This window comes from Pollicipes pollicipes, unplaced genomic scaffold, assembly GCF_011947565.3.
Source record: "Pollicipes pollicipes isolate AB1234 unplaced genomic scaffold, Ppol_2.1 Scaffold_4295;HRSCAF=5057_pilon_pilon_pilon, whole genome shotgun sequence".
Lineage (NCBI taxonomy): Eukaryota > Metazoa > Arthropoda > Thecostraca > Pollicipedomorpha > Pollicipedidae > Pollicipes > Pollicipes pollicipes.
This window is the reverse complement of record NW_023596461.1, coordinates 20,293,587-20,317,111: the sequence shown is the minus strand read 5'-3', so window position 1 is coordinate 20,317,111 and position 23,525 is coordinate 20,293,587. Positions and strand designations below refer to the sequence as shown.

Genomic DNA, 23,525 nt, shown 5'->3' with positions numbered 1-23,525 from the left:
GCTTGATTATGCTCGTCGGTGTTTAACAAACAGCAGTCAAGCCCCTCATGCTGTGAGGGTGCAGGGGCGCGGTGACTCGGTGTGCAAGGCATTGTCACGCGGCATGCGACTCCAGAGCTGGTACGGAGGAGCGTGCGCGAGACAACGTCTGATAATCATATGCTCGTTGTTTAGCTTTTGGGGGGGGGGGGGGGGAGCGGCATCTGCTTGCTTCGCTGCACGAAGGGGCAGCGCCGTTGCTGCCGGTCATGCATTCTCTTGGAATAGCGGACGAAAATATATAGCAAATAGCGCGGTGCCTGTCAAACATAATCTAAATTATGTGACGTTGTATGCTGTTGTATGTTATGTGACGAATTATGTTGCCTCAGCACATTGCAGCGGCAGCTCACCGACACTGCAAAGTCAGTCCAGTGCGGCTACAACCAACGCGTTATCGGAGCCGAAGTTCTTACATTTTTCTGTGGATAGCTCAAAAAGACAAAACGAAACACGCACAATCAGGACGGTGGCTAACGCAGCACCTACAGTTGTCCACCGCCGCATGTCTTGAACCACGGCAGTGGCAGCTCCTTTAACAATATTACGGTATACACCGGCCACCACGGTTACAAAACAACACATGGACAACTGGAGCGGTGGCCGACAATCCCCGCGCAGGACAGCCAGATCTTGATGCTTGGATCATTGATGCTTGGTAGGTAACTCCTTTAACAACACGTCCAGTGTCTTCACAGTGGTCAACGGCCCCAATATAGACTGAGACCGCCAGCATTCACAACGGCGACTCCTTAACATAACAGTTCGCGCCCATCCGGTTCGTATGGTCGCGACTCAGTTATCTTGCACGCGCAGACGCACCGTGTTTCATTTAAAGGTAATTCATAAAGGTCATAAAGATCAACGCGCTCCACAATTGTATGGGGTTTTAAACTGAAATAGTACTCTTGAAGATCGTTTGGTGCAGTTCACAGCCCTGCCCCTTTTAACGCCTATATTCTTCTAGTTTCTGAGCTACACGCCTGCGTGGATGTGCGGACTGTTTCGTGCAGACTATTTATATAATCGTCTAGTGGTTCACATTTGGCGTTCGCGAGCTTGATTTCCAGACATAACGGCCGTCAGTTGGTTCTCAATCATTGTGGTGCAATGTGCGATGATGTAATCAAACAGTGACGTGTTGAGGAGCATATTTTCTAAACAGAAAATTGCTGTCGACAGTGGCCCCTTCCACTTAAAAGTATAGCAATAATTATAAGTGCGCTTATTTAATCCGATCTCATTCTTCCTTCAATGTCTTTAAATGCGGAACGCTCCGTTTACGTAGAGCACAAACCTCCACGGCCACCGCCCACTGCAGCACCTCGCGATACACGACATTGCGTACCCTGCTGGGCTCAACACTTCTACTGCACCGAACTCTCCAACCCGCCGTAGTGCCACAACGACTGGCCATGCGTGCACCCTAGTGGGGCTGGTATATCCCACCCACTCTCTAGCATAGCCCTTGACACCTGTTTATTGTCATTCCAAAGGATACTTTGAGCGGAAATTGTAGCCGACGGAAAGCAAGTCCGAGACCTGATTCAGCTGACACATCCATGGGAATTCTTGGCGAGAGCATTATCCCCCCGTGTAACGGTCCCGCTCGAATACGAGGTTGAAAAACATTGGGTGACATGTGTCCCACAGAAAACAGCGGGCCGTCAACAATCCGGTGCGAGTCTATGCTACTAATTGAGACCACAGGTAATAGGGCATGATACGCCATGCCAGCTATTTCGATGCTGCTGAGGACCGGTTTCAATAGGCACCACCGAATTATTTGTCTCCGGGAGGCAGCCTACCGCCGGTCAGGTGGCGCACGTTCGGCTGCAGAAGGAGGGTCGGGTCCCAGCCCGGCTTCCGAGCCTCTTGACAGTCCATGCCGGCAATCTGAAAGGCACACATGCACGGATGTGATTAGTGAAATGACGGTACAAAAGACACGTACAGCTGAACAGCTCACAGAGAGCTAGGGGTGGAGGCAGGTGAAACGGCGGATTCACTTCATCACCGTGGTAGCAGGCCCCCGGTGCCTCCCCGTCCATCTCAGGGATTCGTGATGAATTATGAATTGTGAACGTATAAATTCATGATGGCGAAAGAATGGGTGCTGAAGACCTTTTTTCTCATGTCAAGTATTCATTTCATTCCAGTTCCAGCTGTTGTGACATGTTTTTCGATCCTCAGGTTTTGCTCTGCTTGCCTTCCTCATCCACGTAAAGTTCTATTGTTACGTAACCCACCAACATGCTTCCCTTCTTGCGCACACTACGGCCGTCAACGACATCGAAGCGGCGTGAAATTGTGGCATGAAACGCCACGAAGGGCTCACATGGTGTGTGGAGCTGCCACCGCCATCGGTGCAGCCGTCTGCGCTGCATGTCTCACCGAAAAACGGTGGGCACACACACACACACACACACACACACACACACACACACACACACACACACACACACACACACACACACACACACACACACACACACACACACACACACACACACACTCACGCGCGCGCGCACACACTTCGTTTGCATTTTATTTGCAGCCCGACAGGATATGAGACAAAGTAACTGCGTTCCCACGCTAAGCAGGGGAAGCTGGTAACTGGTGAAAACAAAATCATCTGTATTGTGACGAAATGTCGCTACGCTTGCGTCCATTTGCTATTGTTATTCACAGTAACCCAGCAAGCATTAAAGTTACGCCCCATCAATATTATTTTCCAAAGGTTTTGCTGGGCTCCGTTGCAATAAGTTGCTGTCTTTTTTGCTGAATATTGGCATAAATTTGGGAATCATCAAGGTGATTCATTTTTAATTCAAGGCCAGACCGTTCCCACCTTGTTTGCTCTTGAGTATCATTCATTTCCAGGCTCTTTCCGAGCTGAATACGCAAATGCGTCTGTCCTGCTATCCTCAACATTTTAAGCAAATTGAATTGAAGGCGCGTGGAACGGTTGCATGCTAAATCGCTTTATGGTTTTGCGGATTGATTTTTCCGGGCAGTTAGACAGCTTTACCTCGTCCATTACCTCGAAGAAATAACAGTGCACAACCATAAAACTGTGGGTGTTAGCATGCATCTATGTCATTAGAATGCAACGTTTGTTTCTGCTTACAACTCCCCCAGGTTAGTGTTTTCCGAATCCCCTGTTTGGTTTTATTGCGCTGCCGTGCTATTGTGCAGCTGTATAAATAATTGCCAGGTTTCATCGCTGACACAGTTCGCCTTCAATTGACGGTAGTCACGCATGATTCGTGGGACATGCAGAAGCAATGCATGCGTTTTCGTTAGTTCCCAAGCCTCTAATTTCTGTAATACCCATTTGATAGATAGGTGCGCATACGTATAATTGATTATATTGTGGATATCCGGTAACACAGCTTATGAAATCGGCCGAAACTGAACACGGGACATGGCATACCCATGCATTTTTCAGTAAGTATGTCTTTCTACATTTTGTAAGAGTGATCGGCGATTGCGTTAAGCTCACTCCTGATATGTTTTATCTATGCCGAAATTTTCTCATCATTCCATGTTCATACAAACAAGAGAATTTTGTTCATGCCAGCCTTGCATGTACCTTAACTTCCGCACATTCAAAACTATGCAACACGGTCATGACATTGCGAGTATCCGCCTTGTGGCTTGCGTGCCACGGTCCAACGTCTCCAATCCTTGCTTCAGCTCAGCCTCCACGCGTGTCCCCTGCTCCCGGCGGCACCGGCGGCGGCGGCGGCGGCGGCGGCGGCGGCGGCGGCGCGTGCCGGGTGACGCGCCGCCGGCTCCAGCCCCCCCCCCCCCCCGCGGCGAACGACGGGTGGGCGGCCCTCCCCCGCGCCCGCCGCCCGTATAAAGCGTCGGCGGCCGGGCAGCGTCCGAGTGGCATCCTGCCAGCGTGTCCGCGACCATGGCGCCGTGTCTGACGCGGAGATCGGCGCTGCTGCTCGCCACCGTGCTGGTCGGCATCGAGGCGCGCCCCTACAGGGAGCAGGTGAGGGGCCGCGGGATACTGAGGCCTCGAGGCGCGCCCCTGCAGGGAGCAGGTGAGGGGCCGCGGGATACTGAGGCCTCGAGGTGCGCCCCTACAGGGAGCAGGTGAGGGGTCGCGGGGCATTGAAGCCTCGAGACGCGCCTCTGACGGGCGCGGGTGAGGGACCGTGGAACACGGACGCAAGGGACAGGTGGGAAAGCCTTAAGCCCTGACCCAGTAAGGGACGGAGACAGTGAAGCAGGGAAATATTGATGGCCCAGTAAGTGGCAGGAACAGTGAAGCAGGGAAATACTGGTGACTTGCGATGGTCAGCTTTGAGATGTGCCGTCGGAAAGGCTGATAGTTCTTTTCATTAGTATGACAGGGATTGACCTCCTAGTTTTTCGGCATTATGGGCTCTTATGATGACAACTAGCCTTCAGTATCATCGGTACAGGTCATCGAGATCTTATGGCTTAGCCATTTGTTTCCAGGAAAGCTTAGCATAGTACCATTCATGGAGCGTTAGCGTAGTACTGTAAAGAGCTGAGCTCCCACAAGAGTGAGCAATGAGCTAGCTCAATCTCGATTAGCAGCCCATAAGGCTTCAGACATTGTGCCAAAAACAGTTCCCAAAAGATTACGGCTCAAGTTGGCGCATGCGAAGGCGATCGTTTTGGTAGTTACAACACCACGGGCTTTTGCGGTACCTGTACTTGTCACCACTGGGCCTAGCACACGCCTTAACACGCGCACGGGTGGGCCGTCAATTTGACCCCCCGAAGGTTTTTCCACAATGGTTCTCGAACGGCGCGGTGCAGCCACACCAAATTTTGCTTAGCTGTATACAACTGAATAGCGAATTGTTTGGTGTCAAAAACTAGATGTATCTTGTAAGGTCACTGACCTACGGCAGGTCAAAATCAGGCCATGAATTCAGTGAAAACAATTTCTAGGAAATCGTTCAACCTGATGCAACAATAGTGTTGGGCGAAGCCATATATCTCTGAGATATTTTCTCACGCGACACAGCAATTGAATGAACGCATTACATTGACCTCGGGTCAGGAATGAAGGTCAGATCGAGGTCAAAACCAGCTTGCTTTTTGCTCTGGAGATTACTGTATGGGTAGTTTCTGGTGCTCACTTCAAATTTGTTAATAACAGGAACCGTATTATGCATCTTCCATGGACTTCTTAAAGTGAAGAATACGTGACTGACCTAGAAGGACCCAGATCTACATTTTGTTTTTAGAAACATACCGCTTAGCGTAATCTTTCACGCTTATTCAAGTGCAAAACTTAAAGCAGTCGTGTATGATTTTGGTTCCCATGACCTCCGAACGGTCAAACAAGGCCACTGACCTTAAATGGGCACCAGTGGCCCTTTGCTTAGAGCATGTATCTAGGTTTTGGTGACACTTTGGACGCCAATCTGGAGTTTCACCTTGTTTGATCTTATTTGGCGCAAAGGTCATGACCCAATAATATCAACTGTTGACGAAAGTGAGATAAATACAGGCCAACACATCCTGTGAATTTGGTGTTTATATCTCTCTTAGTTTGTGAAATTTCAGCGGGTTCAAATTGGACCCCACCCGAGCGAAGGGTATTCAACCGGCCACCCGGGCGCTTGCAAACGTTAGCCATTCTGTTGAAAAACCAAACCCGCTGTTCATGCAACGCACTCAAACGGGTAATTCAGCATTCGTGTATGTATGTGGGGATAGATGTTGAACGGGTGGATGCTCTTGTCATGCCTCACGATGCTACGGCACTGTCAAAAGCAGTCTCAACATTTTTTTTTTAACCGAGACCAGATTTTCCGAAGCGTGACGTTTTGGCTGCTGTTTTGTTTTTGCTGTGGATTTGTTTTTGTGTCGAAATCGTGATAACTTTGGCCAAGTATTTATGGCGAAAGCAAGCATCTTAGGCAAGAAGCGAGCCCCTTGAAAGTGTTACAAAGCTCCAATCGTGGGCATGGTGTCACGCTGCTAGAGTTAACAGTATTAGTTAAGGTAATCCTGAGTGCTGATTCAGCCAATAGTTGGCTGAACTGCTGAACTGTAACTCGGACCAACAGTCCAAAGTGACAGACGCCAAGCTCGTGTTCGGCACCGGATTGATTTGACATTAGCCCCATAAAATGGTCATCACCCCGTAAATCCATAAGAAAGAAATTTAAATCGTCAGGTCAGGTAAACTATAAATAGGTACTGTATGCGTATGCCGGGCATACTGCCCACCTTGTCTTTTTTTAGAAGCATCATCTGTAATGACCAAGCGATCCGCTCGGCGCTCCCCCACCTGACCCACAACCGTCCGTTCGAACCGTTCGAACCGTTCGAACCGTTCGATACAGCGTGCGATAGCGACGGGCCATGTCACCGAGCGCAACGCTCGCTCTGATCTTCACGAAAGCGCGGGCAGAAGCCTGCAATGTGAGGCCTTCAGACCAGACGCGTACGAGAAAAAGGCCAAATGTTATCGTTCTGGCGTCAGAGCAGTTGTGTAGATCTCTGGCGCGACTCATGACCGAAGCCAAGCAGGTCGGCTGTGATGGTGTTGAGCAGTATGGTCTAAGTAACTGGTCTCCTTTTAAATTTCAGCGGCTGTTTTGCAGATTGCTGTAGACAACATCAAGCAGATCGAAATTATGACGGAGATAAACATGCCGCAAAAACGATGTGTAGCACAAACAACTGTTACCGGAACAGCCATAGGCTGCTACGCAACCCTGACTATCCCAACATAAGATGGCTGGTTCAACGGAAGCTCTTACCTCAGGCTTCTGCTGAGTAGTACTAAACGATTACCATCACGCCATGCCAAACCATCGCATGGGCGTTTCATGCCAACTTGTGTAGCTGTTGCTGGCTACGATTGACAGCTGACCGTTCGCTGGCGAGCCAACGAATGGGCGCCTTTTCTTGGATGCGAGTTAGAAGACTCCAACGGCTGGGTAGGCCGATGGCCACCCGCGTGGAATGGGTTACGGGATGGGTTGGATACAGATTTGGGGGGAATCACGGGTGTGGGTACGGTATGAGTAAATAGATGTCGGGTACATGCTTCAACAAATATGGCACAACTTTGCTAGCTGCGCTTTATTTCTCGCCGCTTTTTAAATCATGAACGCAAAGGAATAGTATTGAGTGCAAGCTTTCCTGAAATATCGGCATAATTCAGAATCAAAGCAATGCAGAATGCGGTGCAGATAGCTAGCAGGTAGGTTTAACTAAGTAGAAATGTGTAGTGGGTGGGTATGGGCACAACTCCAGGGTAGCGGCTGGAATGACTCAATGAAATCGCACCAGTGAAGACCTCTAGCGAGAATCCGCAAGTCGACCGCACTAATACTGAGATGTTGAGCGGTATCCCAGTCGACGTACAGGGACATCTCATTATCTAGACCGGGTAATTTAGCCGCGTATAGATCCAGTGGCACCAAAAAACATGGACACATATCGGTCGTGTGATACACAACAAAGCCTCAACGTCACCTCGGCCCGACCAGTGACACGTGAATTTCATTTAGTGATTAAGAAATAGGGTAGAGGCCACAGTCCCAAAGCTCTCCTGCCGACGAGGTGCGCTGAAAGTTTCGCACGTTAGAGTCCTGAGTTTAACGGTTGCACCAGTGCAGTGCGACGCTAGCCGCCGAGCTAATGGATTTCTCTGATCTAGACGTGATACTGCCCAGGCTGAAGATCAAGGACTGTAGTCACGAGTAGTTGGACAAGCTAACCAGCCCGCGTTTATCTAATTTCTTGGGAGGATTGCCTCTGCTCGCACACTCGGGCGGACTGGAGCTGGGAAAACCCCTTGAGGGTTGGAGGTACCTCATTTCGTCAGACCAGAAGAATTGGCTGGACAAATCACCGCCTGAAAATTACAGTCGGCGTTTTATGCACATCGCGCAACTGAACATCTAGTGGGATGGATGCCCGGGAGATTACAGGTCGTTACCAGACATTGCACATCACGAATGACTGGAATTCATATGCGATTGTGGAGGCGATTTGCATAAGTCTTTACGTTGTTGGGAATCCAACAGCGGGCTTCATCGGACTCAAATATAAATACAAAATACAATCATATTTGTTCGTGAGACTTCTGGGATTGGTTTCAGGACAATACGGGGATCAGAGAGGAATATCTAGCCAAGGTTAGCCTTATCCCTCCAAGGGATAACGGCAATGAAGACAAATTATTACGGAGGCGACAACAAAAATAATGTCATGAAGCCCAGGCGAATCCCACCCTTCGACTGAAATGGCAGAATGACCACATCAAGCGAGCACCACATTGGTCAAACGAGCACCACAGGCCCATGGTTCCACGCCCTGTTCCCAGGTGCTATGCGCGCACCTGACGCTACCTCGAACAGAGGTATCTGCTTGGGTACCTCGATGCTCTTCAATGTTTCCGGTGTGAATTGTGCGTGATTCGGTTACTGGGGCGATGTCTTCGCACAGAACAGCACGGCCCCAAAACAAACGGAGCAGCGCAGTGCAAAATGCGCCCCCTGGCCCTGAGGACCCCGGATGCCCCAGGGCGCACGGTGAGTGGGAGGGGCGCGACACGCCCGTCACGCCCTCCTGCAGCTGGCGGCGTCCACGAACTTGTTTACTCCAGCAGCATAGAAGCCACAAGTCAGCACACTGCAGCCACAGGCTGTAGGCCGACACTGGGCCACATACGCACAACAGCGTTACTGGTCATGCCAGTTACATGCACCTTCCCGTATCCCAAACACAGAAGTGCGCGCGCGATGTATGGCGTTACGCCGCTGATGAGTAAAGGCAGCTGGATGTATTTGGCGCTTAGTGCTAATTGCCGCATTCCATTTGCACCATGCCATCGCACATCGAGTAACAATGACCGTTTTAGACCGAAAATGGCACATGGTCAAAGCATGTAGATTACGTTGTGTACTGTCCGCACCAGCTGTAAATGTCGGAAGAAAATTACTTCGCGGTCTAACAAAACCACGAAGCGAGGCAAGCTGAAGATAATGCGGAACAGCTCTGCTCACGTATGTGCGGAAATGGAACCAATACAACCAAATATAATCAGAGCATTGTTGCGTTTCGGTGGAACATTAAAGTAGTAATTTGGATATTTGTCATATCGCCTAAATTTTCTTCGACTTCCCCATTTCCGAGAGTGCAGCCCCAGCGCGACCATAGCTATCCGCCGACATAATGTAATGCGTCAGACACTGCCGGGGCACAGTCTCTGTGCATCAGGCCTGCTCTACCAGCTAGGTACCGATTCCATTCATCTGTCCATTTATTGAGCGAGAAAGCCCACGTGGGTGGCTTTCCACGTCTTGCGTGTTACCTCTAGTTAAATGACTCAAAGCACATGTCGATCACATCACTCAAACACTTCCTCACACCAGCACACACACATTAATTATAGAGTGCAATTTAGCCCGTATTCCGTTCGCCCCGCCCGGCTGACAGTCGTCCAGCCGCCCGACGAAACCCCTCGTGACTGGCGTCGGGTGACGCGGTCCCACGGCGACGGAGGCTGTAGTCATGCACTCTACTGTGCAAGCTGTCTTATATCGATATGATTTGGCATCCTTCAAAGACATTCCATCCATCCATCATTGGTGAAGCGCAAGGCACGCGGTCATGCTCGCTTTTAATGAGGTTCTCTGAGAAAGCTCCAGGATGCACTGCTCCAACCGCTGGACGGTCAGCGCGCAGACGTCGGTAAATGCCAAGTTTCTTGCATATAAGTGGGAAAACTCTAGCAGTGCATTCATCAAACGATGATCACGTCTTCTTCCGCTTCGTAATCAGGCTCCTACAGGTAGTAAGCGTGTGTTTTAATGTGATCCAGTTCTGTCATCGAGCGGATTCCGCAAATATTAATACAGAAGCGGAGGCCAAACACCGTGCGCGATGTCCTGATAGGCCTCATGGCGTGCTAAAGAATGCCGTGCCAGACATGGGTCAGTGCAAGTGAAACGACGGTACTTTGTCCAACACAGAGTCAACATGGTGCTAGAAAGTCAGGGTTGCATTTATGATTTAACCAAGGTTTTTGGCCGTCTGAGACCCAGATAATATCCGTGTAGAATCTCAGGGAAAATTGTGGTACATCGCGGGATAAGGCATCCCTTTCGAAAACTACCAATTGTGCCATAGTGGTGCCAGCCTTCAAACTGTAGGCGCAAAATGAGCTTTGAAGATCAAAAATAGACCTCCCATATGGTGACTAAGCAGTTCCCGTCGTGTTTTTTGTTGCCTGACACTAAGATATAAGCCTACTCAGCATGCTGGAATCCATGAAGCGCATGTAGACTCATCTCATTTGCTTAGTTTGCCTACAGGAAACACATCAGGGAACCTGTCTGGAATATCCTGGAAGTGACTGCGAGGCATTTTCAAGAGTGATATATTTTGGATTGGAAACTTGATGGTCTTTGTATTTTATGTTACCTAAGTCCACTGAACATAAGATAAATAGTGTCCTAACCCGGCTGTATTGGTGCACACGTATAGTTCCTCTGAAAGCGCTGGTTACAGATAGCATTAAAACATTTGATTAAAGCGTATTAAGGCATCTTGGAGCAAGCCTACCACCACAAGGATGGCAATTTTCACGCGATCCAGTACCCGGCAAGTGTTGTCAGCCAAAGTAGTTTCTGGTGACCTTTACCACCTGTAACTGAGCTAAGCATCGGTTGATAGTTCGCGCTTATTGAAGAAATGATGTGAGTTGCATTTGTACCAAACGCGCGTGTAACGTCATCACAGCAGGCAACACTGAGATGGGAAAATAACCAGGCCTAAACAAAGCTGTCTTGAACATCTCGATGCAAGACCACGTTGTTACTTCACAACAGATCCATGGCGATTCTCTTCGTTTATCTGGCACAGCACGACATGTGTGGAATAATGTAGTGGGCCGTAATGGTGACCAGTGCTTGCGGCTCGAGCCACGTCAGCGGGCCGCTTACTAGAGATGATGTGAAGCAACGTCAAGCCATGACCCTGAGGACCGTCAGATGACCTCAGAGCCTGCTCAATCGAGTATATTGAAAGCTATTGAGCAGGTAGGGTAAATTGTCGCTGAACTAGCTACATTCCAAATAAAAACACGGTTCAAGGTGGCTGGCAATCACCGGAGCTGAACCTGGATAATGGGCGATAACGTGCTGAAATTGCATCTCGAATAGTAAAGTTCAGCGGACACGTGGTCCATGGTATTGGCAGCGTGCCAGCAGACGGGCAGAGTAATATGAAGTGGCGACAGTCCTTCATACTCACTCAACACCAGATTATTTCAGCGTCTGATGTCAGTACTGATGTGAGAGGGACCACCATGGCGAAGTCATGGGAGCTCAATATCTTGGATACGGGTCTTCAAGTTTGAAACACATTGGTCAGTGTATAATACTCTTCCAGCTAAACTAAGGGGGTCGCAAGCATTAATAAATGTATGCATGTGCCCATATGATTTCATTAGGCCATAGCTGAAGGAAGACCAGCTGTGTACCCGTCATCTGGGAGAGACTGCCAGAGCTATCGAAACTGAAAATCCCATTGTCTTGGCCTGCCACTTCAAATCACTAAGCACAAAAAATGACATGAAATTCCTTTTATTGACGTCCCGTTGGACTGGCGATGAGCACAGACACTGCTTTTATCGTAAGACTTCGTCGTCAAACCCAATAAAGCCGAAGGTAGGATTGGCCGCCTCCGGGTGGGCAGCAGGTCAAGTGCCGCCGCCCTGCGAGGCGCCGGCGGCTCACGGGTCACTGGCGTCCACTCCTGACGACGCCTCTGCCGCCGGCCCGCCATCGCAGTTAGCGAAGTTGTCCACGACCAATCCGTTCAGCGCCAGACCGGCTTCCGACTCTTAACACGTAGCGATTGCATTATTCCTGAGGTTAAGTCAATCAATTATGCTTCGTTGTAAGGACTGTTTCAGACGCCCGACGCTGCAGTGGACAGACAAACGAAACTGAACGGAACGAGCCGGACGAACGAAACCGATACTCACTTCTTTGCCGGGTGCTCGACGAGACCCCGTCGGTGGTCAGTATCGCTACGGCTCGGTTCAGACACCTTATCCACTGTGTGGTGACCTTTTGAAGCGGGAAAGGCGGAAGGAGCTGCTGTTCGTCAAACAAAGCCAACACTTTGGCATTGAATTTGCCATTTCGAATTTGCCAACCTGCTTTAAAATGTCAAGCGTTTCAGATCTGTTGACTTTCATAGTTGTAGAACTGTGCCGATCTCTTTGACGCACAAAAGATACTTAAATGATGGTCATTTCGATCGCCTTCTGTGCCTCCGTATATATACACATGACTTCTGAAGGTACGCATTAGTGGCTACAAGTGGGCAATGAAGAGCGTTCGCAGGAGTTGATTATAGGAAGCACAAAACCCAAAGTTTGTTTCACTAACAACCAAGTTTAGCACACTACAAACAGCCGCGTACATGACATCAAACAACATAGCGTATTCTTGATCTACTTATCTCTACGTGTGTACCCACTTTTTTAATATTGTCGTTTAGTCGCTCACATACTTATGTTGGATAAAATGAAAGGGGACGAGCACGTACCTCCGGGGGTCACTATGTGGGCACGCTCCTGTGAAGAATATGTTTCACGGGACAATCACCACTATGCTCCGTTATTACAAACATGCGTGTTCGTTATATGTGGCATGTATGTCGCATGCAGTTGGCACAAATATATCACATGCAAGTTGTGTGCCGCAGTCGTCCGTATGTGCGATACAAGTGCGTCGGTACATACAGGGTGCTCGCACTTTGCAAGATATTGACGCCTTGCATTGTCATCACTACATGCGCAGCACGGAAGACCTACTGGCATATGTATGTGCACCACGATTTATTCACAAGTTGCCGCTAAATGCAATCGGGTTACCAAACACCTGGTAAAACACTCCAAACAACGCTTTCTCTGCTGTTATGCTAGTACCGGAAGTGGGCAACAGATAACTACGTGTTCCATGTCACGAGAGAACATTGCAACATTTGACCGTCTTATTCTCGTCCAACCCAACCAAAGCCACAACCAGTCATACCACCACAGCCTCTCGTGCTACATTGTGACATTATCCCCCCTCCCCCCGCCCCCCCCCCCCAGCTGATGCACTTTACGCGTTTCCACCCTGACAGTTCTCTGCCTCGCCCTCAGGTGTCGGACCGAGGTATCGACTCTCTAGGAGGAGGCAACCTGTTGCGAGGCATCGACTCTCTGGGAGGGGGCCATCTGCTCCGAGGCATCGACCCCCTTGGCGGAGGAAACCTGCTGCGAGGCATTGACTCTCTGGGAGGGGGCCATCTGCTCCGAGGCATTGACCCCCTCGGCGGAGGACACCTGCTGCGAGGCATTGACTCGCTAGGAGGAGGACACCTGCTGAGAGGTGTCCCCACGCAGGCGGAAGGACGCAGGGTGCCGAACATCTACAGGCAGCGCCTTCTCGACTATTTCAGTAAGTTGAGCGTCACAGGACATACGCCTGGAAGTCGGGTTGTTTTCCGTTCGCCGCGGCATGTCCGAGCCTCGGCCACGGGCGGACGGCTTTACCGGCCAGCGCCTTCGACACCGCTGCCGCAGACTGCCCGGTGGGAGGCGGGCAAGCAGCCCGCCCTGCAAGGCAACTGCCCGCAGTCTGCCAGGCGGGAGGCAGCCCCTCGCGCCGGCGTCCGGCGCGAGGGGCTGGCCGCCGCGCAGCGCTCGGCCCGGACAGGAAACGCGGTCGAACAGCGCCGGGACCGGAAGCTCACCCGCAGGCTCCCGCGCGGCGAGTGGTCGTTCGGTGCCGGAAGTCGTTCGACCGCGGCGAGGTGCTCCGGAGACGAGGCGATCGCTCGGTCATGAGCTGGTAACGCCCCGTCGCCGGGCGCGCGTATGAGATGAAACAATCTGCTGAGCGGTGATCCTCAAAACCCTCGGTCGGAGCGTCCGGGAAGGCCCCGGCTCGCACGCCTGTAACCGGCGCAAGGAACGCGTTCAAGCTGAAGTGGTTAGGGTGGCGCGGCGCCATCAGTTTGTGATGAGCGCTGGAGATAACTTCACGGACGCAGAGGTGCCCTTTGCTCGCGTGCGGCTAACAACGCGGGCAACTGGTCGAACATTTCTCCGACCACAAATATCAGAGGAGACTCCCGGAGTGCTGAGATTGAAGTCCATCTGTTGAGCACTCAGACTGCGGCCGTTTAATCACAGGTTCAGAGCCAAAACTGGGAGGTCTTGGGCCGCAGCTGCCATGGACAGCGCGCTGGCAATCTAACGACACCTTCCATGGAAATGTGTCCTTTGACTCTTTGGAAGCATTTGATTACGAGGTCAGATTGATTTTCAAAGCCGTGTCTGCCAAAAATAACGAGTTTCGGTTTTGATGAGTATTCCAATGGCATTTTCTCATGCCAAACTTTTCCTGTAGCTGAAAAGAACTTTGACCAAGTTAAAGCCCTTACAGGTGCATTCCAGCTTCCGATCTGTCTTTTGATTTAATTCCAAAACTTTGGCCTGCATGATTACTCCCTGAATCACTCCAAAGGTTTAAAGACTTGTTGCAGTGCTCCTGACTATCGGATTACATTATATTTCTCAACATGAAAAATATCTAGTTTCGCAAAAGCCCTATCTTCGACAAGCAAATTGTTTACGACTTCACGCGAAATCGAGAAGATGACATTTTATGAACACACTTGACGTCACTTCATGATGGCGTATAGTTTGTTCCAAGTGTTCCACTCGTGATCCGGTAATCCCGGAGTGTCCCGTTCTGGCACACGCCAACCAGGCTGGTGCGAACAGGACAGATGAACATCCTCTTTGTAAAGCGATGTGTACCTGCTGGCGCTGCGGCCTGATGCTAAAGCTAGCTCAGCTCTACGGTCACTAGGACTGCGTTCTGATACTGTCAGCATCAAATCCCTCCCCCCCCTCCACCATCTCGGAGACAACTGTTGAAATTCTGGCTCGATTGCGTTTAATTCAGTGACCTAATCAAGACAGGACCTGGAATTTCTTTTAAAGGCCCGATAAAAATCGGATGGCAAATGCAGATTTTCTCCATAGACCGTTATGCAGTCCTTGGACATGGCCCGGATAGAGGGTAACGTGAATCGAGCCTAAGCTCCGCCCACTGCTGGGACCTATGCTACCTTGAGCCAGACCAAACAACCTGCGCCGTAAACATGCAACCAATGCGAGGGAACCTTGCTGTGACGTAACCAATTCATAGGCAAGCCTCTGTTTAAGTCTAGTCAAAGCATTGAGCTGCGGTCTATCAAGAACATATTTACTAGGTTTATATTGCCATGACATTGCTGAATAAACGGTCCAAATAAACCAAAACACCATTGATTATTTCCTCTATAAACAACAACCAAATGGACGGAACACGGAGATGGACGCCAACAAACCCCGCGCACAAAATCAGCATCGATGTGCCCCTCCCCTGAAATCAAGGAACCTATCGGACGGACGATTTGGCCAGTGTATCTACCTGGATTCGCCTCTGACGCTTCTGGCAGCAGGCAGCTGTCATGTCAGAACACATACGGTGATGACAGCACTGGATCCAACGTTGGCTTATCATGGTAACGCCCTCCATAGATATCCTCCACACCCGTCCGTGGCAACTTAAAGTATTCAAAAGACATGGCAAATAGTTATTGATTATGCATCCGGTGGCCCGGAAATCAATTTCATCCGAACATCAGCTTTCAGCTGCAGGAAGTATTCTGCGCGCGCACCGTCATCTGTTCTAGCACTGCTCCCTGAAATCAAGCCATCGTCAGCCGCCTCAATGTTGGCAGGACACATCAAATTGATTGATGGAAAACTTACCCAAGTTTCATCGTGGTGATATGAACAATATTGGAATGAAATAAAGTGGCAATCAAGGGGAGGGAGGAGACAAATCGACCTTGCTTAAAATGTGTGCAATCATTTCATGTAACGTGGCTAATTTTGCCAGCTCATCATCCACAGTACATTACACAAATCAAAGCCTGAATTTCTGGGTTCAGAGCACACGCTAAGCGGTGCTTGTCGTGTGAGCCGTGAGACCTGTCATTCGATCGTGCAATTCCAGGTCAACGGCAGAGATTGTTGACAATAGTTCAACGTGTCGCGACGCTGGGCACGATACATCCTGCCTTCTGACGTCACCTGACCCTAAGCGCTTCTGCTGCCACCGGGCGCAGTTGACCGTACCGTCAAGGGTAAACAGGGAGTGCCCTACACCGACTCGTTTCCACCCCGCCACGAACGAGCGGATAATAAAGCAGGCTCTCTAACCGAGTCCGTTATGGGGACGGGCGCTGCTAGTACATTCCTAGTAATGCATTCCTAGCACTTGCGAATGCATTGCAGGAGCAATGTTTCTTATACGTTAGTACCGCCAGATTGGACCAATTTATCGACTGTCTCACATCCAGAAATGCAATCCTCGGAAATCTCTGTTCGACTGGTGATTCAAATGCCGTAGCGGATCGATGCCATATGCTACCGCGAACAAATTGCGGCTACTGATCAAGGTCTCGCAGGGAACTTAGAGTTGAATGCTAAAACTCTTGGATTGCGAGACCCTCAACTTTTGCATAGGCCTCCGCTCCGTCTTACTCCAAAAACCCCTCCGTTCGATAAATCGGCTTCACTTAAGAGGCAACCACCCATTGTGCGGGAGTGCGGTGCGGAGCACGGGGAGCCCAGCAGCAGGCCCTCCCCGAATGCTAACCGGAGTAATCCATGCGCGGTGGAATCAGCCGACGTCAGGCTGATCCCCAGCGTAAGCTCAACAATAGATCCGAGGGGTACATGAAAAACCTTCCAGACCCCGGCATGCCGTAGCGACGCCGAGAAGCTGTATATCGATCAACTCCCTCCGTGTCGTCTCCGCGTCGTTGGGTTTCCCGTGCCAGAAATCTGAGCATCGGTCTGCTTGCACCTGGATCCTCCTGTGGCGGGTATTCATTTGCTCGATACCGTTTGCTATGCAATGGCTGCTGCGTTTGATTGCTCTTGCACATTAATGAAGTCATTATTTCTGCCCATCAAAGTAGCCTGCGCACCTGATATCCCAGCAGCGCCAGATCGATCTTGCTCAGAGAGTGAGGGTCGCAGGATTCTAAACATTGTCAAGACAAAGGCTGTTTATTGGATGTGCCACGACACATCTGGTCCATATAAATGGTCTTGAAAACATCTTACATCTGAGTTAAGGCTCTTAATAGTCTTAAGCGAGATGCACAAACATTGTGATGCATATTTTGGTTCTTGGTGTTCAAACAACAATGAAATGACACGCATTGCTTTTGTTTTGACGACATTTTGCATAAAGCGCCACTTATGAGTTGCGAAGCAGCAGAGCAATGGACGTTTATTCAGCATGCAGCTCAAAACGCTTCACACCTCTTGTTTTAATGACGCACCGCTTGATAACTCGATGGGCCCTCATCGCCTCCCCCTCCCTTCCCCCTCCCCACCCGCAAAAAAGTACGACAAGGCATTCGACCACATCAGTAACCTAAATATCACTTTTTTTTCTTCGAGAATCGCGGTGCACCCAGCGCCCTGCCGCGGCCCAGCCGAGCGGGCGGCCGCGGTGTGGCGCAGCTAACCCCCACCCCCCATGCCACGGCGTCTGGTTCGATCACGCCACCCGCTCTACGGCTCCCCAGCGAGAACCAAGTTCACGAGGAGCTCGAACAGCCAGCTTGGTCCCGCCGGCCAGACAATACTGGTGTTATAAATTTGGGTGGCAGCCCTGGTCTCGGTTGTCTTCACGCCCCAGCCCTGCGCTGAATTGATTGTGATTCGCTGGTCTCAGGCAATATATTTCTTTTGCGATTGATAGAAGCTCACGTTTTTCGTGGTTAACGTCCTGGTGCGAGTAAAGCGTGGGGAAGGGGCAGGGCGTAAGAGGTCGTCTGGGTATCTGACGGGTTGCTGAAGCGTCTATGGTACACCCCACCTGCCATTTTCGTTTACTTCGATTACGCTAGCGAAATAGGTGGAGACACCAAGAGTAGTTACATTTCCAGTCATAGCAGTTACAGGGAATATATGCTCGCTTTTCAGGATGGGAGAGCCTGCGGTTATGGTCAGTGAACGGATACTGTGTGGATTCATTATACTCTGGCAGTGTGCCAGATCAAAACCATAAATGCAAACTTTCCTGCGTCTTGCAAATGTGCAAGATTGGACTAGCGGCTGGAAGTTAGACGATATTCATTGATCGATCGTATTCCAAAAGGACCAATTCAAAAAACAGCTGTTTATTTCTGCTGGCATAACAGGCATTCTTCATGCGTGAGAAAGCCCCGTATTTAACTCGGCACGTTGTTTTGCGTTGTCAGGATTTCTACAAGTGTAGGTGATAACGGGCATATGCTGTTTTTCAAATATCAGACAGGCAGGCGAGGGGCACGTTTGGGCTAAATTGATCTCAGTGAGCTGTGAGATTGATTGATTTACGACATGTATAAAAGGGCCATTTCTCACGGATGTGTGTCGTGCGCAAAAACAAATATAGTCGAGTCTCAAAAGCGTGCAAAAATATTTCTCACCGTAGGAAGAACATTTACCAGTTACCGTCATAAGCCGGCCGGAAACGGGTGTTTTTTAATAAGCGCCGTGCTTAGTGTGCACGATCCCATTAAAGGGACCCACGCGACTCCTTTTCGAAAGGGCTTGTTTGTGTTGGATCTTAGCGAACACGAGGTTGACCGTTCTTTCGTGCAAGTCCTCCGCTTACTTCGAACGGTGCTCAAATTGTCAGTGAGGCAGACCCCTCCCCATGGTGTTGTACGCATCTCCACCCACACCGCGTCGCCTACACGTCGGCCGTCGTCGCTTAGCCCCGGAAGAGTCTCGGAAGCCGCGCTGGCGCTCACGTTCGCCTCCGTCCGTTGCAGAGAGCCACCCGGACACGTACGCGGGGCGCGAGGTGCGCGCGCTGGACCCGCTCAGCGGCATGTCGTTCGGCGTCGACAAGCGGCTGGACTCACTCAGGTAAGGGCGGCGACCCGGCCGGCTGGCGCGTCCCGCTCGGGCCCCGCTCGGGCCTCGCTCGGGGCCGGGCCCCGCTCAGGCCCCGCTCGGGATGGGTGGGCGCGAGGCACCGGCGGCACGGGCGGCACGGCGCCTGCGCGTGTGACTGCAACGGGCTGGACGTGGACGGCTCTTGGAGCATGGAATGGTCATGGAGGCGTCGGGGTGCAAGTCAAGGGAGGAGGCTGATAATGATCTAAAATGGCCAAATGATTCTGGTCGACCGAAATGTTCGCACCAATTCTCTGCAGTGACCATCATTTCCTTCTGGGTCCACTCATGGAGAGCGCACGCCCTCATGGCCAGCCAGTGACGCGTCCGCCACTGCTGGCCGGGCGTTTTCTTGGATGGATAGCCGCGACTCATGTGACGTATGTTTGGGGGCAGGGGGAGGCGTGTTATGGATGTACACCGTGACGCATGGGCAGTTCAGGGGGCGCTAGCGCCAGTTCGGTTCGTGCCAGCGCCTAGTCACGCTGGCCGCGCACGAGAGGACGCGATAGGCTGCGCTGAACCGTTACAGAAGCCGTAAAAGAGAAACACTAGCCCGGCGAACGCACTGAACCGAACAAGACGCGTTGACAAGACGTATCCCCTTCATACTCTTGGCCAGCGGCCCTTGAAACAGTCAGGTGTTTGATGAGACGGTTGAAATTCAACGCTCCGTTAAGTGGAGGTGGGCTGATGTGAACGACACATGTTCGTTCACTATGATACCAGGCATATCGATTGCCCCCGTTTCTGGGCGGAAAGTCCGATAGGAAAGTGCTTATTGAAGTGGTTTCTTGGTGGGATAAAGGGTCGAGCATACACGAACCATTCAATCGGAATTTACACTGACATATCCACACCGAATTGCCTCTCGCCATGACTCATGGGCTAAATTTGTCTTGCAGCTGGATGATATGAAGCCCATGGAACTGGCTAAGCTCCTTCTTTATCGAGTAAATGTTCCGTGTCTGACGAAACATTGGCGCGCGAGCCGAAAAATGGCGCGTAACTCGTAAGCCACAGGTCTGCACCTCACCTGTTAACACCAGCCAACAGGCGATCCCACCACACAGGGCACACGACATGGGTTCTCGTGCGACCGTTCTCCCGTAGGGGTTGTGCACGGTGCATTATTGACGGCCCTGCGCCACCAGCTCTCATGCGACCGTTCTCCCGTAAGGGCTGTGCACCCTGCATTATTGACGGCCCTGCGCCACCAGAGCAGACTCGATCCCCAGCTCCGGGTGCGACCAGCGACAGCACGTTTCCATTAAAGGTTGAATGCCTCGCGTGTCTCGCTCTCTGGCGGCGCTCGGACGATGCGGCGCCGCGCCGGTCACACTGGTGTGGAGGGGCGTAATGGCGCGGCGTGCGGCGCCCTGTCGAGACTTGTCGACACGACACGTCGCGGTGTCAGGCGACACGTCACGGGATCACATGACACGTCAAAAGGTCACGTGACACGTCGCAGGGTCGTGTGACACGTTGCGGTGATCTGCATGATGCAGCAGAGCCCCAGCCTGGCACGTAACGTTATCCCATGTGATGTGTTACGCCATCGCGTGTGACGCGTGACAGTATCCCGTGTGATGCATCGCGGGCACACATCTAACACAATGTTTTGCACGCTTCAGTACCCTCTGCGACTGTTTCCTTTCATCCAAAGGCACTAATTTTGAGTTATGGGCAGTGAAGACGGGGCCTTTGACTACGGGGAGGTGTTGCAATTCAATTCGCGCTGATAGTCCCGACATGCGTAAGCAGGAGGTTCACACAGGCCAGCTAAAACGTGGTCGCATTCCACGGATGGAAATATATGCTGCGTCAGGGTTGAAACACATACGAGAACAAAGCCTTAAGCTCACACTGCAGAATAAAAAATAGCACAGAAAAAAAACAGACGCATTTACATCAGCAGCGCCCTTCAACCGCTGCGGTTGGAAGCTCCACTCATTTGACTGCGCTCAAACTTGGCTCATTTAGCTGGGAGTTTAATGTGGACGCGAGGGGCATTGGAAAGCTCCAGGTGCAGGACAGCATAGCGAACACCCAGCTAAACTCCCCGCGCCGACTTGCTGCGACTTCGACGTCTGCGGCACGTGAGCAGTAACTCAGATCGGCCCTCTCTAAGGCTGTATTTGTTCCCCAGGTGTTTGTCTGCAGTTTTCAAGAGACCATTTTTACGATGCTGCTTTCCGTTTTGGGATCGTGCATTGAGATGGTTCTGTTCTGCTCCAGTGGCATGACTTTCGGCACGGAGAAGAGGAACTTTGATGAGATCGACAGGTCGGGCTTCAGTGGCTTCGCCAAGAAGCGCAACTTTGACGAAATCGACCGCTCTGGCTTCAACGGCTTCGCCAAGCGGTCGTCGGCAGCCAGCGTGCAGAAGCGAAACTTTGACGAAATCGACCGCAGTGGCTTCAGCAGCTTCGTGAAGCGAGAAGCCAACGCCAAGGACAAAATATAGGCCACAACGGCAAATGTTCATTTTCCCCGCCATTCACTTAATCAGGCCGATTTGCACCGGTCGAGGAGAGCTTGCCAGCCGACGGCAGCCGAGGGCCAGCCGGCCGCCTGCGGTCCGCAGGTACCCCGCTGAGGCGACTGGGCGGCCGGTGGCGCCGCGACGCCTGTACCCCGGACCAGCGCGCGGCGGCGGCCGCCGATCGGCACGCGGCGTCCGAGAGGCTGGACGGGACGCGCCGCTTGGGGCTGCGCCGGCGCTGGAGCTGGCTTCCAGCCGTCGCCGCGGAGCGCTCGCGACCCGCCAACCGGAGGCCGTCCGTTTCGCGTCGGTCGGTTTATTTATTCATGGTGAGATGTGTTCTTGTTCCGTGATGAGGTGCTACTAATTGATGAAATAAACGTGATGTAGGTGGTCAGATGCGCTGCTCTTCCGTGCGTGCCCGAGGCAGGCCGCCGGGCCAGTCCGCTGAAGCGTGGGCTCCGTGTGGATGAGGTCTAGGCTCCGGCGAGGTTGGTGCCCGGCGCGAGCGGCCACGCTCAACGGGCAATCACCTGGGCCGGCGCTGCTGAGTGGGCCGCCCGACGGCAGGCATCGTTTGTGCTGACGGATTAGAGAAATGTGCCCCCGACGGCGTTCAGAAAGCTTGACGCCTCCAATTGCAGGCTTGTGAGAGATGCGTCCAATTCTTAGTTGATTTTACGGAGGCGTCGTCCCACACGGAAAGATTGAGACACATGGGAATAGTTACGGCGTGCGCGATTGGACTCTGAACAGTGGGCGTCAGTCAGCCGCTCCGAGACTGCCCGGTCTTTGGCCGATAGTGAAAACATTGCTGGCTGTAGCAACGTTTTCTGGAGGATGTGACGAACACCTGATGAATGGCAAAAGACGAGTGGGGGCTCAGGCGAGCTCGAATGGGCTCCAGAGAGCTCAGGCCATTCATATCGTAGTTGTTTAGATTTAGCATCAGCCCGACGACGCTGCCTTGTTCACCGTGCACCAAAATGGTGGAAGGCTCCTCCAACATGCTGAGTTTTTATAGGTGCCTGTTTAAAGCGGCACATGGAAGGAGTAGCTTTGAGCCATGTGGCTGTGGTCTTAAACATATTTTGAAGGGTTGCCAAACCAACAAATCACCACAGACCTATGTGGATACGCTGTCACCTAGCGTAGTTCGCGTTCTAAAGATGTGAGCCATACATCCTCCTGACTCCGAAATCGAAGTCAAGCCATGGATTCAACGGAAGCAATTTCTAGGGAACCGTTCAGTCGGATCCAACAGCGGAGTGTGAGAGGAAGCCATGCATCTCCTGAGATAGTTTCTTTGGCGACACAACAATGAAATAAGCAAAGCTCACTGACCTATCGTCAGGTATGAAAGTCAGACTAGGTTCTAAGCCAACCCGCTTTTTTACTAAAAAAACTTACCGTGTACGGAAATTCCTGGTGCTCATGCCGAATTGGTTGATAACAGGGACCGCATAACACACCTTCCATGGATTTCTTAAAGGTCAAGATAAGTCACTGACCTAAAATGACTCAGGCCAACACTCCGTTCTTAGGACACACCACCTAGCGTAGTCCTTAACGCTTATTCAGATGCAAAAAAATGAAATTAGTCTTGCATGATTTTTGTCTTCATGGCGTTCTTAAGGTCAAACAAGGTTACTGACCTTAGATTAGCGCCAGTTACCATTTGCTTAGAACAGGTATCTAACCTCACAGCGGTTGAATAAGGTCTGGGGCACTTTGGCCACCAATCTGGAGTTTGACCTTGTTTGATCTTATTTGACCACAAGACCAAAACCTGGGAATCTCAAACTTTTACAAAGAACACCAGCCACCCGGGTGCGTGTTAAGAGATGGTGGTGCAGATAGATGAAGTCCACTCAGGGGCGAGCCATCACTCCAGCGGTGAAAAAGTGTCCTTTTTTATCAACAGCGAACTTTGGAATAGGCTAGATTGTCGCCTGG

The 23,525-nt window shown here is 51.3% G+C and overlaps 1 protein-coding gene across 1 annotated transcript; it reads left to right on the top strand.

The window, feature by feature from the left end:
• The first annotated feature begins 3,949 nt into the window (after positions 1–3,949).
• On the top strand, positions 3,950–21,957 carry LOC119096831 (orcokinin peptides). The gene is made up of 4 exons (XM_037219791.1): positions 3,950–4,045; positions 13,220–13,517; positions 18,958–19,054; positions 21,323–21,957. The coding sequence occupies exons 1-4, from the start codon at positions 3,962–3,964 to the stop codon at positions 21,549–21,551; spliced, it is 708 nt and encodes a 235-aa protein (XP_037075686.1). The 5' UTR covers positions 3,950–3,961; the 3' UTR covers positions 21,552–21,957.
• Positions 21,958–23,525: the final 1,568 nt, after the last annotated feature.